This window comes from Pristiophorus japonicus, chromosome 19, assembly GCF_044704955.1.
Source record: "Pristiophorus japonicus isolate sPriJap1 chromosome 19, sPriJap1.hap1, whole genome shotgun sequence".
Taxonomy (NCBI): domain Eukaryota; kingdom Metazoa; phylum Chordata; class Chondrichthyes; family Pristiophoridae; genus Pristiophorus; species Pristiophorus japonicus.
Genome location: NC_091995.1, coordinates 92,657,889 through 92,673,583, shown reverse-complemented (window position 1 = coordinate 92,673,583; position 15,695 = coordinate 92,657,889). Strand labels below are relative to the sequence as shown.

Genomic DNA, 15,695 nt, shown 5'->3' with positions numbered 1-15,695 from the left:
GCGGGAGGGGCTGGGACACCGTGGGGAGGGGGGGAGGGGCTGGGATATCGGGGCACACCGAGGGGGGGGAAGGGGGGCTGGGACACCGGGGGAGGGGGACACCGAGGAGGGGTGGGGGCTGGGGCACGGGGGGGGCTGGGACACCGGGGGAAGGGGGGACACCGAGAGGGGGGGGAATGAGGGGCTGGGACACCGGGGGTGGGGGGGGAGGGGAGGGGAGGGGTGGGGGCTGGGACACCGGGGGAGGGGGGGGGGGGCACCGAGGTGGGGGGGAGGGGCTGGGACACCAGGGGAAGGGGGGACACAGGGGGGAGGGGCTGGGACACCGGGGGGGGGGGTGGGGGCTGGGACACCGGGGGAAGGGGGGACACAGGGGGGAGGGGCTGGGGCACGGGGGGGTGGGGGGCTGGGACACCGGGGGAAGGGGGACACACAGGGGGGAGGGGCTGGGACACCGGGGGAAGGGGGGACACCGAGGGAGGGAGGGGCTGGGACACGGGGGTGGGGGGACACACAGGGGGGAGGGGCTGGGACACCGGGGGAAGGGGGGACACCGAGGGAGGGAGGGGCTGGGACACGGGGGAGGGGGGACACACAGCGGGGAGGGGCTGGGACACCGGGGGAAGGGGGGACACCGGGGGAAGAGGGGACACCGGGGGAGGGAGGGGCTGGGACACCGGGGGAAGGGGGGACACAGGGGGAAGGGGCTGGGGCACGGGGGAGGGGGGGCACCAAGGGGGGGGAGGGGCTGGGACACGGGGGAGGGGGGACACCGAGGGGGGGGGGGAGGGGCTGGGACACGGGGGAGGGGGGACACCGAGGGGGGGGGGAGGGGCTGGGACACGGGGGAGGAGCTGGGACACGAGGGGGGGAGCTGGGGCGTGGAGCATTGACCACTGGGACATTGTGCACCGAGGCTGAGCGTGGGTTTAACGTGGAACATCTTGCTCCGCCCGCTCGGGGCGGTGCGGGGATTAAACGGCGGATCGCTGCTGTTCGGAGACACGCGGTTGAGAATAAAAAGGGAGCAGGCCCGTTTCTAAGCTTCGACACAGACCTTTATGTAAATACATTAAATACAATGGCACTCACCTGGAAACGCGCGTGGCACGAATAAATTAAATTCAAACAGACGGGACAACGGCGTGTGCTCGGGACGATATAAAAAACGGGGAGATTCTTTCCCTCGTGGGATGGAGTAAGTAAAAATCAGCAAGAAAAGTTCAAAGAATGTTCCAGCACGGGGACAGAAGATTGCACGAGTTAAAATAAATACAGCAAACATCCATTTGCAAAAGGAAAACACGTCAGGAGTTCAGCGTTCAATGCAAGGACAGCAAAAAGCTCAATTTACATTTTCCACAGGGGATCAAACAGGCCAGAATTCAGACAAAGACCCAGTCGGCCTGTGTGGGGTTGGGTGGCAAGGCTCGGTCCCACTGGAATGCACAGGGCAATCCCAGGGCAGGGCAGCATCGGTGAATTCCAGTCACTGAGGCCAGGAGAGGGGGGAGGGGGAGAGGTGGGGGGGGACTGCTTAACATAAGAAACAGGAGCAGGAATCGGCCATTCGGCCCCTCGAGCCTGCTCCGCCATTCAATAAGATCATGGCTGATCCGATCATGGACTCAGATCCACTTCCCCACCCGCTCCCCATAACCCTTCACTCCCTTATCGCTCAAAAATCCGTCTATCTCCACCTTAAATATACTCAATGTCCCAGCCTCCACAGCTCTCTGGGGCAGAGAATTCCACAGATTTACAACCCTCTGAGAGAAGAAATTCCCCCTCATCTCAGTTTTAAATGGGCGGCCCCTTATTCTAAGATCATGCCCTCTAGTTCTAGTCTCCCCCATCAGTGGAAACATCCTCTCTGCATCCACCTCGTCAAATCCCCTCATAATCTTATACGTTTCGATAAGATCACCTCTCATTCTTCTGAATTCCAATGAGTAGAGGCCCAACTTAATCGTTTAAGAAACTGTCTATCTCTGTCTTAAATTTATTCAATGTCCCAGCCTCCACAACTCTCTGAGGCAGAGAATTCCACAGATTTACAACCCTCCGAGAGAAGAAATTTCTCCTCATCTCAGTTTTAAATGGGCGGCCCCTTATTCTGAGACTACGCCCCCGAGTTTAAGTTTCCCCCATGAGTGGAAACATCCTCTCTGCATCGATCTTGTCAAGCCCCCTCATTATCTTATTTGCTTCTGTATTAAGCGATCGGTTCGCCTGCTGTACTCCCCCCTTTGTCTTCTTTCCACGGGTCTGTCACTCGAACAACTCCCCCACCCACAGCGATTGCCCCCAGGGGAGTCGAGGTTTATGGGGAGCAGGTTGGAAATGGAGCTGAGTCCATGATCGGATCAGCCGTGATCTCATTGAATGGCGGAGCAGGCTCGAGGGGCCGAATGGCCAACTCCTGCTCCTATTTCTTATGTCCTCCTGTGGGGGTGGGGAGGGGGGTGGGTACAATCCCATTGGCTGGCTCCAGAAGTCTGACATTATTATTATAAAAACAAAAGAGAGCTTTGTTATAATAAATATCGAGAGTCCTTGAGGTACACGCATGCTCAATATCGATATAAATGAAGCCCACAGTCCGTCCTGCGGGGCAACGTCGCCTCCTGGTGGCGGGGCAAGAACATCACAATTTGACCGGCGACTCGACAATATTCCGTGGCGAATGCAGCCTGAAAGTGGGAGCGGAGGGCGAGCTGGCGATGGTTGGTTGGTCCGTGTGTCGGGGGGTGAGAGGGAGGGGGGAGCGCGGCTCCGATGCATCGCGTGAGAATTCCCGCAAAACTTGCTGATTTATCAGCGGAGTATTGACAGAGCTCTCCGCTCCTCTGCACATCTCCGCCCAGCCTCCGAGCACCAACCTCAGAGATGGTTTTAGCGTCTCTCGTTCAGCGGGAGCTTTAATTGGTGTCGATACCACAAACCTGCCATCACTCCCGGGGAGGACAGCAGCTGGGAGACCCAGCACGGCTGGTACAGAGGGGGCCGTGATTCGGGAAGTTAACTACCTGTACTAGGTTCATTCAGGACGATAGAGAGAAGTAGGGTTAGATACAGAGTAAAGCTCCCCCTACACTGTCCCATCAAACACTCCCAGGGCAGGTACAGGGGGTTAGATACAGAGTAAAGCTCTCTCTACACTGTCCCATCAAACACTCCCAGGGCAGGTACAGGGGGTTAGATACAGAGTAAAGCTCCCTCTACACTGTCCCATCAAACACTCCCAGGGTAGGTACACAGGGTTAGATACAGAGTAAAGCTCCCGCTACACTGTCCCATCAAACACTCCCAGGGCAGGTACAGCACGGGGTTAGATACAGAGTAAAGCTCCCTCTACACTGTCCCATCAAACACTCCCAGGGCAGGTACAGGGGGTTAGATACAGAGTAAAGCTCCCTCTACACTGTCCCATCAAACACTCCCAGGGTAGGTACACAGGGTTAGATACAGAGTAAAGCTCCCTCTACACTGTCCCATCAAACACTCCCAAGGCAGGTACAGCACGGGGTTAGATACAGAGTAAAGCTCCCTCTACACTGTCCCATCAAACACTCCCAGGGCAGGTACAGCACGGGGTTAGATACAGAGTAAAGCTCCCTCTACACTGTCCCATCAAACACTCCCAGGGCAGGTACAGGGGGTTAGATACAGAGTAAAGCTCCCTCTACACTGTCCCATCAAACACTCCCAGGGCAGGTACAGCACGGGGTTAGATACAGAGTAAAGCTCCCTCTACACTGTCCCATCAAACACTCCCAGGGCAGGTAGAGCAACTGAATCTAAAAGGCCAAGTCACCAACGAGTTGCCGTTGGTTTGCTTGTTGCTCACACGCCTGTTTCGCAGTGTGGATGAGCACGCAGCCGTTTGCAGGCCAAGAGTTAAAATCTGCGGGGGGCCAAACCGTGTGCTTTGCACCGTGACGGGGAATGGCGATGGAGCGGGGGTAACCTTGGCTCCCGGCCGGAGCGGGCTCAGAAGGCAAAGTGCGAGAATTTAAAATTGAAAGAAAAAAACGTCCTCAAAAAAGACAAGATTTTCCAGCACGAAACATTTCTGAAATTTCACGCACACACACACACACACACACACGCACGGATACACCCAATGACTGGGAGAAAATGGGAGGCTGTGCATCATATTTACATTCAGGACCAAAAAAAACAGCAGGAGGTCGCCTTAAACGAATGTCGGAGCTTCCCCTCCAATCGTGTGTCCCGGGTAGCCCACGGGACCGAGCGACCTCTGCACGGTTAACAGTCAGGGGGGGCCGCGACCTCTGCCCCCGACCCCACGGAGTAACAGCCAATCGGAGCTGCGGATTCCGTCTGGCCCCTCCCTCCCCCGCTTACTCCAGCGATGGGTGCCTCTCTCGCTCATTAACAGTCGGGTCACTTTTGCTTTTTCTTTTCTTTTGCCATCGTTCTTCTTCGATTCTTCCTGCCATGATAAATTCCACAACGGCGGCTTAACCCAACACCCTCGGATCTGCTGAGGGACAACGACATTTACACAGCGGAGGGGGAAGAAAAAAAAAACGCGCTTCCGCGGGACGCGAGAACATCAGAAATCGGAGCAGGAGTCGGCCATTCAGCCCCTCGCGCCCGCTCCGCCATTCAATAAGATCACGGCTTACATGATCGTGAAAACGTTACAAGGACACCCTCAAAGCCTCCCTGATAAAGTGCAACATCCCCACCGACACCTGGGAGTCCCTGGCCCAAAGACCAGTCCGCCCTAAGTGGAGGAAGTGCATCCGGGAGGGCGCTGAGCACCTCGAGTCTCGTGGCCGAGAGCGTGCAGAAACCAAGCGCAGGCAGCGGAAGGAGCGTGCGGCAAACCAGTCCCACCCTCCCCTTCCCTCAACCACTGTCTGTCCCACCTGTGACAGAGTCTGTGGTTCTCGTATTGGACTGTTCAGCCACCTAAGGACTCATTTTTAGAGTGGAAGCAAGTCTTCCTCGATTCCGAGGGACTGCCTATGATGAAGATCATGGCTGATCTGATCTTGGCCTCAGCTCCACTTCCCTGCCCGCTCCCTATAACCCTTGACTCCCTTATCCTTCAAAAATCTGTCTATCTCCACCTTGTTTGAGGGATAAATATTGGCCCCAGGACCCCGGGGAGAACTCCCCCTGCCCTTCTTCGATCTAGCGCCATGGGATCTTTTACGTCCACCTGAGAGGGCAGACGGGGCCTCGGTTTACGAGTGCTTATTAGCTCGCCCCCCCCCCCCCCCCGCCCCAAGCTCACCCACCATCACCCGCCGTCCCACACAAACCTATGCGCCCCCCCTACTTCCCCGGGGTCGGGGATCAGAGCCTCCCCACCCAAATCGGGCTTGGAGCCCCCGCGCCCCCTCGCCCCCTCCCCCCCCCACCCACCACTCATCGGACCCCGCACCCAGCTGTATACGGCGGAATCCTGACCAGCGTTCCCCCACTCGACTGGAAGCCGGACTATCGACCAGGCTGGGGCTGGGGGGGCAAAACAGGCCGCAGACCTCACTCCACAGCGTGTGTGTGTGGGGGACACACACACACACACACACCCGGCGATCTATCACACCCCCTGCCACCGTGCGCACTGTGTCTGAACTCCCACTGCGCACCCCTCTGGTAGCCCCAACACCCGGCCTGTTCGATTCACAGCCACCACTTACCTGCTGAGCGGTATGCTAGCATGAATATGTCCGGATCGATGGGGTATCGGCTCGCGGAGGACCTGAGGGGTTACCTGAGGTTCAAAACAAATGACACTTGTTAAAAAAAAGTTCACTGAATTCTTGAGAAACAAGCAGCATTCATTTAATAGATAGAACTGATCAGATGCAACACAGCTCGTTTCCTGGTCCCTCTAACCTCTCGTCTCTCAGTCTATTTCATAAGTTCTACTCGAAACATTCCTCTCTTTCTCCCTCCCGAGCTGCCAATCAGTGGGTGGCTCTCCCTCGCCTCTGAGTCAGGTTGTGGGTTCAAGTCCCACTCCAGAGACTGAGACACTAGGCCGACACTCCAGTGCAGTGCTGAGGGAGCGCCGCACTGTCGGAGGGGCAGTGCTGAGGGAGCGCCGCACTGTCGGAGGGGCAGTGCTGAGGGAGCGCCGCACTGTCGGAGGGGCAGTGCTGAGGGAGCGCCGCACTGTCGGAGGGGCAGTGCTGAGGGAGCGCCGCACTGTCGGAGGGGCAGTGCTGAGGGAGCGCCGCACTGTCGGAGGGGCAGTACTGAGGGAGCGCCGCACTGTCGGAGGGGCAGTGCTGAGGGTGCGCCGCACTGTCGGAGGGGCAGTACTGAGGGAGCGCCGCACTGTCGGAGGGGCAGTACTGAGGGAGCGCCGCACTGTCGGAGGGGCAGTGCTGAGGGAGCGCCGCACTGTCGGAGGGGCAGTACTGAGGGTGCGCCGCACTGTCGGAGGGGCAGTACTGAGGGTGCGCCGCACTGTCGGAGGGGCAGTACTGAGGGAGCGCCGCACTGTCGGAGGGGCAGTACTGAGGGAGCGCCGCACTGTCAGAGGGGCAGTACTGAGGGAGCGCCGCACTGTCGGAGGGGCAGTACTGAGGGAGCGCCGCACTGTCGGAGGTGCCGTCTTTCATACGAAACGTTAAATCAAGGCCCCTGTCTGCTCTCTCAGGCGGATGTAAAAGATCGCACAGCACTATTTCGAAGAAGAGCCGGTGTCCTGGGATCAATATTTATCCCTCAATCAACATCACTAAAAACAGATTATCTGGGTCATTATCACATTGCTGTTTGTGGGAGCTTGCTGTGCGCAAATTGGCTGCTGCGGTTCCCACATTACAACAGTGACTACACTCCAAAAGTACTTCATTGGCTGTAAAGAGCTGTGGGACGTCCTGAGGTTGTGAAAGGTGCTATATAAATGTATGTTCGTTCTTTCGATCTACCCGTGCCTCAAACCAAGTCCCATCTCACGATCTATACCGTATCCCATCAACCATGTGGTGTAAGTGCACCCACAACATCTGTCCCCCTCCCCCCTCCCCCCTCCCCCCAGCACCATGTCTGAGCTTCACCGCCCCGGGACCCCCTGTGCTCCCCCCCCCCATCCCCCGCACCACCCCGATATCCAATCTCTTGGCCCATGCCGGAGGCAGAAATTTAGAGGCCAGCCGGATTGTGGGGACTACATAGGAAATAGGAGCAGGAGTCGGCCATTCAGCCCCTCGAGCCTGCTCTGCCATTTAATACGATCACGGCTGATCTTCAACCTCAACTCCACTTTCCCACCCGATCCTCATATCCCTCGATTCCCTCAATATCCAAAAATCTATCGATCTCGGCCTTGACTATACTCAAAGACTGAGCCTCCACAGCCCTCTGGGGCAGAGAATTCCAAAGATTCACCACCCTCTGAGTGAAGAAACTCCTCCTCATCTCAGTCCTAAATGGCCGACCCCTGACCCTGAGACTGTGACCCCTGGTTCTAGATTCCCCAGCCCGGGGGGGGGGGGGGGGAAACACCCTCCCTGCATCTACCGGTTCTGGGGGAGGTGGGACCAGTACAATCCGGACGGTCTGCACCTGGGCAGAATCGGAACCAATGTCCTCGGGGGAGTGTTTGCTAGTGCTGTTGGGGAGGAGTTAAACTAATATGGCAGGGGGATGGGAACCAATGCATGGAGATAGAGGGAAACAAAAAGGAGGCAAAAGCAAAAGACAGAAAGGAGATGAGGAAAAGTGGAGGGCAGAGAAACCCAAGGCAAAGAACAAAAAGGGCCATTGTACAGCAAAATTCTAAAAGGACAGAGGATGTTAAAAAAACAAGCCTAAAGGCTTTGTGTCTTAATGCAAGGAGTATCCGCAATAAGGTGGATGAATTAACTGTGCAAATAGATGTTAACAAATATGATGTGATTGGGATTACGGAGACGTGGCTCCAGGATGATCAGGGCTGGGAACTCAACATCCAGGGGTATTCAACATTCAGGAAGGATAGAATAAAAGGAAAAGGAGGTGGGGTAGCATTGCTGGTTAAGGAGGAGATTAAGGCAATAGTTAGGAAGGACATTAGCTTGGATGATGTGGAATCTATATGGGTAGAGCTGCAGAACACCAAAGGGCAAAAAACGTTAGTGGGAGTTGTGTACAGACCTCCAAACAGTAGTAGTGATGTTGGGGAGGGCATCAAACATGAAATTAGGGGTGCGTGCAATAAAGGTGCAGCAGTTATAATGGGTGACTTTAATATGCACATAGATTGGGCTAACCAAACTGGAAGCAATACGGTGGAGGAGGATTTCCTGGAGTGCATAAGGGATGGTTTTTTAGACCAATATTTCGAGGAACCAACTAGGGGGGAGGCCATCTTAGACTGGGTGTTATGTAATGAGAGAGGATTAATTAGCAATCTCATTGTGCGAGGCCCCTTGGGGAAGAGTGACCATAATATGGTGGAATTCTGCATTGGGATGGAGAATGAAACAGTTAATTCAGAGACCATGGTCCAGAACTTAAAGAAGGGTAACTTTGAAGGTATGAGGCGTGAATTGGCTGGGATGGATTGGCGAATGATACTTAAGGGGTTGACTGTGGATGGGCAATGGCAGACATTTAGAGACCGCATGGATGAACTACAACAATTGTACATTCCTGTCTGGCATAAAAATAAAAAAGGGAAGGTGGCTCAACCGTGGCTATCAAGGGAAATCAGGGATAGTATTAAAGCCAAGGAAGTGGCATACAAATTGGCCAGAAACAGCAGCGAACCTGGGGACTGGGAGAAATTTAGAACTTAGCAGAGGAGGACAAAGGGTTTGATTAGGGCAGGGAAAATGGAGTATGAGAAGAAGCTTGCAGGGAACATTAAAACGGATTGCAAAAGTTTCTATAGATATGTAAAGAGAAAAAGGTTAGTAAAGACAAACGTAGGTCCCCTGCAGTCAGAATCAGGGGAAGTCATAACGGGGAACAAAGAAATGGCAGACCAATTGAACAAGTACTTTGGTTCGGTATTCACGAAGGAGGACACGAACAACCTTCCGGTTATAAAAGGGGTCGGGGGGTCTAGTAAGGAGGAGGAACTGAGGGAAATCCTAAATAGCCAGGAAATTGTGTTGGGGAAATTGATGGGATTGAAGGCCGATAAATCCCCAGGGCCTGATGGACTGCATCCCAGAGTACTTAAGGAGGTGGCCTTGGAAATAGTGGATGCGTTGACAGTCATTTTCCAACATTCCATTGACTCTGGATCAGTTCCTATGGAGTGGAGGGTAGCCAATGTAACCCCACTTTTTAAAAAAGGAGGGAGAGAGAAAACAGGGAATTATAGACCGGTCAGCCTGACATTGGTAGTGGGTAAAATGATGGAATCAATTATTAAGGATGTCATAGCAGTGCATTTGGAAAGAGGTGACATGATAGGTCCAAGTCAGCATGGATTTGTGAAAGGGAAATCATGCTTGACAAATCTTCTGGAATTTTTTGAGGATGTTTCCAGTAGAGTGGACAAGGGAGAAACAGTTGATGTGGTATATTTGGACTTTCAGAAGGCGTTCGACAAGGTCCCACACAAGAGATTGATGTGCAAAGTTAGAGCACATGGGATTGGGGGTAGTGTACTGACATGGATTGAGAACTGGTTGTCAGGCAGGAAGCAAAGAGTAGGAGTAAATGGGTACTTTTCAGAATGGTAGGCAGTGACTAGTGGGGTACCGCAAGGTTCTGTGCTGGGGCCCCAGCTGTTTACACTGTACATTAATGATTTAGATGAGGGGATTAAATGTAGTATCTCTAAATTTGCGGATGACACTAAGTTGGGTGGCAGTGTGAGCTGCAAGGAGGATGCTATGAGGCTGCAGAGCGACTTGGATAGGTTAGGTGAGTGGGCAAATGCATGGCAGATGAAGTATAATGTGGATAAATGTGAGGTTATCCACTTTGGTGGTAAAAACAGAGAGACAGACTATTATCTGAATGGTGACAGATTAGGAAAAGGGGAGGTGCAAAGAGACCTGGGTGTCATGGTACATCAGTCATTGAAGGTTGGCATGCAGGTACAGCAGGCGGTTAAGAAAGCAAATGGCATGTTGGCCTTCATAGCAAGGGGATTTGAGTACAGGGGCAGGGAGGTGTTGCTACAGTTGTACAGGGCCTTGGTGAGGCCACACCTGGAGTATTGTGTACAGTTTTGGTCTCCTAACCTGAGGAAGGACATTCTTGCTATTGAGGGAGTGCAGCGAAGGTTCATCAGACTGATTCCCGGGATGGCGGGACTGACTTATCAAGAAAGACTGGATCAACTGGGCTTGTATTCACTGGAGTTCAGAAGAATGAGAGGGGACTTCATAGAAACATTTAAAATTCTGACGGGGTTAGACAAGTTAGATGCAGGAAGAATGTTCCCAATGTTGGTACAGTCCAGAACCAGAGGTCACAGTCTAAGGATAAGGGGTAAGCCATTTAGGACCGAGATGCGGAGGAACTTCTTCACCCAGAGAGTGGTGAACCTGTGGAATTCTCTACCACAGAAAGTTGTTGAGGCCAATTCACTAAATATATTCAAAAAGGAGTTAGATGAAGTCCTTACTACTAGGGGAATCAAGGGGTATGGCGAGAAAGCAGGAATGGGGTACTGAGGTTGAATGTTCAGCCATGAACTCATTGAATGGCGGTGCAGGCTAGAAGGGCCGATTGGCCTACTCCTGCACCTATTTTCTATGTTTCTATGTTTCTATGTTACCCTGTAGTCCCAGGATCCCCCTGACCCCCGGACTAGGCCGGGATGCCCCGAGGCACTCACTGTCCGTCTGCATCTTGCGCAGCTGCACGCTCTGTGAGGTAATGGCGGCCGCCGTGACTCGGAAGTTGGCCGGCAGGGTCTCCGACGTGTCCGACGTCATGTCCCGCATCTCCTTCGCCCGGAAGCGCTTGCGCCATGATGGGGCTCGGCTGAAGTTCTTCGAGTCGTCCTGAAAAGAATTGGAGGGGGACCAAAAATAAACATGGTTTAGTCACAGAGGAAGAGGACACAAGAAATAGGAGCCGGAGTCGGCCATTGGGCCCCTTGAGCCTGCTCCGCCATTCAATACGATCATGGCTGATCTGATCTTGGCCTCAACTCCACTTCCCTGCCCACTCCCCATAACCCTCGACTCCCTTATCCTTCAAAAATCTCTCCATCTCCGCCTTAAATATATTCAATGACCCAGCCCCCACAGCTCTCTGGGGTAGAGAATTCCAAAGGAGGCCTTTTGGCCCCTCAGTCAGTTCCGCCATTCAGGGAGATCATGCTTGATCTGTAACTTCACTCCATCTACCTGCCTTGGCTCCGTTTCTCTTAACACCTCTGAACTGGCATCTTCTGCTTCTTGTAGGAGAGGGTTCCATCCTTTGAGTGAAGCAGTGTGTAGTTACATCACTCCTCAATGGCCTTCCTCTGATTTTAAGCGTATGTTCCCTTGTCTCAGTCTCCACCCACCGGAGGCAAACGCTTGTCTCTCTCGAACCTTCCAACTCCTAAAAATCTCAGTCAAATCACCCCTTAACCTTCGACATTCCAAGGATTACAAGCCTGGTTTCTCTCCTGTGGCTCAATGGGCAGCACTCTCACCTCTGAGTCAGGAGGTTGTGGGTTCAAGTCCCACTCCAGGGACTTGAGCACAAAAATCTAGGCTGACACTCCCAGCGCAGTACTGAGGGAGCGCTGCACTGTCGGAGGGGCAGCGCTGAGGGAGCGCTGCACTGTCGGAGGGGCAGCGCTGAGGGAGCGCTGCACTGTCGGAGGGGCAGCGCTGAGGGAGCGCCGCACTGTCGGAGGGGCAGCGCTGAGGGAGCGCTGCACTGTCGGAGGGGCAGTGCTGAGGGAGCGCCGCACTGTCGGAGGGGCAGTGCTGAGCGAGTGCTGCACTGTCGGAGGGGCCGCCTTTCGGATGAGACATTAAACCGAGGCCCCGTCTGCTCTCTCGGGTGGACGTAAAAGATCCCATGGCACTATTTTGAAGAAGAGCAGGGGAGTTATCCCCGGTGTCCTGGGGCCAATATTTATCCCTCAATCAACGTCATTAAAACAGATTATCTTGGTCATTATCTCATTGCTGTTTGTGGGAGCTTGCTGTGCGCAAATTGGCTGCCGCGTTTCCCACATTACAACAGTGACTACACTCCGAAAGTACTTCATTGGCTGTGGAGCGCTTTGAGACGTCCTGTAGTCGTGAAAGGCGCTCTATAAATGCAAGTGTTTCTTTGCGTGATGAAGTGTGTCTCTCCTGAATGGTCCGGATGTGATTTTTAGTGTTTGCCCCATTGTCCAAGACTCCCACACCACCCACCACCGGAAAAAGTTACTCTTTATCGAACCTTCCAATTCCTTTCAAACTCCTAAAGATCTTAATCAAATCACCCCTTAACCAGAGAATACAGACCTACTTTCTCTCCTCATAATCTCTCTCAGGAAAACCGCAGAGCTGTCCAAGAAAGAACAGGGACTTGAACCGACCCTGACCCCGTTAAACCATAAACTATGAGCTTAACGGGGGTGGGGGGGGCTAAATCAACGTGGCATTATATCTCCCTCATTATCTCCCCCTCGTCGCCACAAGGTGCGAACCCTGGCTGTGGTCTCTCCGAGTCGCGATTTATCTGAAGTGGAATCAGCCAAAAACGGCGAGTGCCGGGGAGATATTCGACTGTGGAGGGCATCGACGGCAAACACGACTGCCACTCCACCGTCTCCGTCAGTGCGGTCCCCGCTCAGCTTCCCATTTACAATAAATACCAGCTCCCACCCCGACTTCAGAAGCCTTGAAGAGCTCCCTCTATGTGCTTCTGCCCCACTTCAGACCCTCTTCCTGCCCCTGCCCCTCCCGCCCCCCCCACCCTCCCACCGCTTGCTAATGAAATCATCGTTACTTGGTACGGACAGGCAGGAGACCAGCCTCGAGCTCACACTAACCTCTTCGTGGCGCCGATCAGTTCCTTGAAGCAGCAGATTGTTGAACTCGGTTTCCAGTATTTGACGGGCCTGTTGGACAGAAATCGATCTCAGTGGAGTGTGTAGACATGACACTATGCACAGTGGACCCTCCGCAAAAAATCTCAAGACCATGAGAGCCATCAATCCACCCCGCGCCTTCCTCCTGTCCCAACAATCGTGTAACGAAGGTCTTTTTATTCAAGATACTACAATCCCCGTGATCTCTGCGCTCCTCTAATTCTGCCCCCCTGAGCACCCCTGATTATAATCGCTCCACCATCGGTGGCCGTGCCTTCTGTTGCCTGGGCCCCAAGCTCTGGAACTCCCTCCCTAAACCTCTCCGCCTCTCTACCTCTCTCTCCTCCTTCAAGACGCTCCTTAAAACCGACCTCTTTGGTCACGTGCCCTAACATCACCTCATGTGGCTCGGTCTTAAAATTCTGTTTGATAATCGCAGTTGTGAAGCGCCTTGGGACGTTTTACTACGTTAAAGACGCTATATAAATGCAGGATATTGTCCAATTTTGCCTCAAATAGATCTACACTTCTTTTTAAATAACATTTCACTTGTTCATAGGATGTGGGTGTCACTGACAAGGCCCTGTTTATTGGCCATCCCCAGTTGTCCTTCAATCATTGCAGTCCTTGTGAGGAAGGCTGTCTCACAACTTCCCTCGGTAAGGTCGTTCCGACAACCAACTGTACACCCCCCCGGCCCCCCCTCACCCCTCCCCCCCACCACACACCCCCCACCCCCCCGGCCCCCCCACCACACATCCTTCCCTCCCACCACAAACCCCTCCCCCCCACCACACACACCCCTCCCCCCACCACACCCCCATCACACACACCCCTCCCCCCCACCACAAACCCCTCCCCCCCACCACAAACCCCTCCCCCCCACCACACACACCCCTCCCCCCCACCACACCCCCACCACACACACCCCTCCCCCCCACCTCCACACCCCTCCCCCCCACCACACACCCCCCCCCCCCAATCCACACACCCCCACCCCCCCGGCCCCCCCACCACACACACCCACCCCCCCACCACACACACCCCTCCCTCCCACCACACACCCTTCCCTCCCACCACAAACCCCTCCCCCCCACCACACACCCCTCCCCCCCACCACACACCCCCACCCCCCACCACACACACCCCTCCCTCCCACCACACACACGCCCTCCCCACCACAAACCCCTCCCCCCACCACAAACCCCTCCCCCCCCACCACCACCCCCCACCCCCCCACCACACACACCCACCCCCCCACCACACACACCCCTCCCTCCCCACCACACACCCTTCCCTCCCACCACAAACCCCTCCCCCCACACACACCCCTCCCCCCCCACCACACACCCCCACCCCCCCACCACACACACCCACCCCCCCACCACACACACCCCTCCCTCCCACCACACATCCCTCCCCCCCACCACACACACCCCTCCCCCCACCACACCCCCACCACACACCCCTCCCCCCACCTCCACACCCCCTCACAACGCCCCTCCCACCACACACACACCCCTCCCCCCACCACACCCCCCAACCACATACACCCCTCCCCCCCACCTCCACACCCCCCCTCACAACGCCCCCCCCCCACACACCCCCACCCCCCCACCACATACCTCCACCCCCCACCACACACACCCCTCCCCCACCACCCCCCCAACCACATACACCCCTCCCCCCCACCTCCACACCCCACCTCACAACGCCCCCCCACCACACAAACCCCTCCGCCCCACCTCCACACCCCCCTCACAACGCCCCCCCACCACACACACCCCTCCCCCACCACACCCACACACACCCCTCCCCCACCACACCCACACACACCCCTCCCCCACCACACCCAACACACACCCCTCCCCCACCACACCCACACACACCCCTCCCCCACCACACCCACACACACCCCTCCCCCACCACACCCACACACACCCCTCCCCCACCACACCCACACACACCCCTCCCCCACCACACACACACACACCCCTCCCCCACCACACACACACACCCCTCCCCCACCACACACACACACCCCTCCCCCACCACACACACACACCCCTCCCCCACCACACACACACACCCCTCCCCCCCAACCACACACACCTCTCCCCCACCACCACACCCCCCTCCCCCACCACCACACCCCCCCCCTCCCCCACCACACATCCCCACCCCTCCCCCGACCACACATCCCCACCCCTCCCCCGACCACCCCCCCACCCCTCCCCCCACCACACCCCCCCACCCCTCCCCGAGCCCCCCACACACCCCCGCCCCACACACCACTCCCCCACACACACCCCCCTCCCCCCCCACCACACACGCACCCCTCCCCCCCCACCACACACGCACCCCTCCCCCCCCACCACACACGCACCCCTCCCCCCCACCACACACGCACCCTCCCCTCCCCCCCACCACACACGCACCCCCCCTCCCCCCCACCACACACGCACCCCTCCCCCCCACCACACACGCACCCCTCCCCCCCACCACACACCACCACCCCTCCCCCCCACCACACACGCACCCCTCCCCCCACCACACACGCACCCCCTCCCCCCACCACACACGCACCCCTCCCCCCACCACACACGCACCCTCCCCCCACCACACAGCACCCCTCCCCCCACCAAACACGCACCCCCTCCCCCCACCACAACACGCACCCCTCCCCCCACCACACACAGCCACCCCCCCCCCCCACCACACACGCACC

General features: G+C 56.2%; 1 protein-coding gene across 2 annotated transcripts in view; it reads right to left on the bottom strand.

Annotated features, from left to right (window-relative positions):
* Window positions 1–3,706: 3,706 nt before the first annotated feature.
* LOC139230533 (liprin-alpha-3-like) overlaps window positions 3,707–15,695 on the bottom strand; it is a 131,878-nt gene continuing 119,889 nt past the window's right edge. The window contains exons 24-27 of one of the 2 annotated variants that reach the window (XM_070862368.1): window positions 12,929–12,997; window positions 10,778–10,946; window positions 5,682–5,755; window positions 3,707–4,510 (exon numbers count right to left, since the gene is read on the bottom strand). In XM_070862368.1, coding sequence (XP_070718469.1) covers window positions 5,697–5,755; window positions 10,778–10,946; window positions 12,929–12,997 — 297 coding nt within the window. In that variant the 3' untranslated portion in view covers window positions 3,707–4,510; window positions 5,682–5,696. The remainder of the gene's footprint in view (window positions 4,511–5,681; window positions 5,756–10,777; window positions 10,947–12,928; window positions 12,998–15,695) is intronic. The other variant, XM_070862367.1, reaches the window with a different exon arrangement.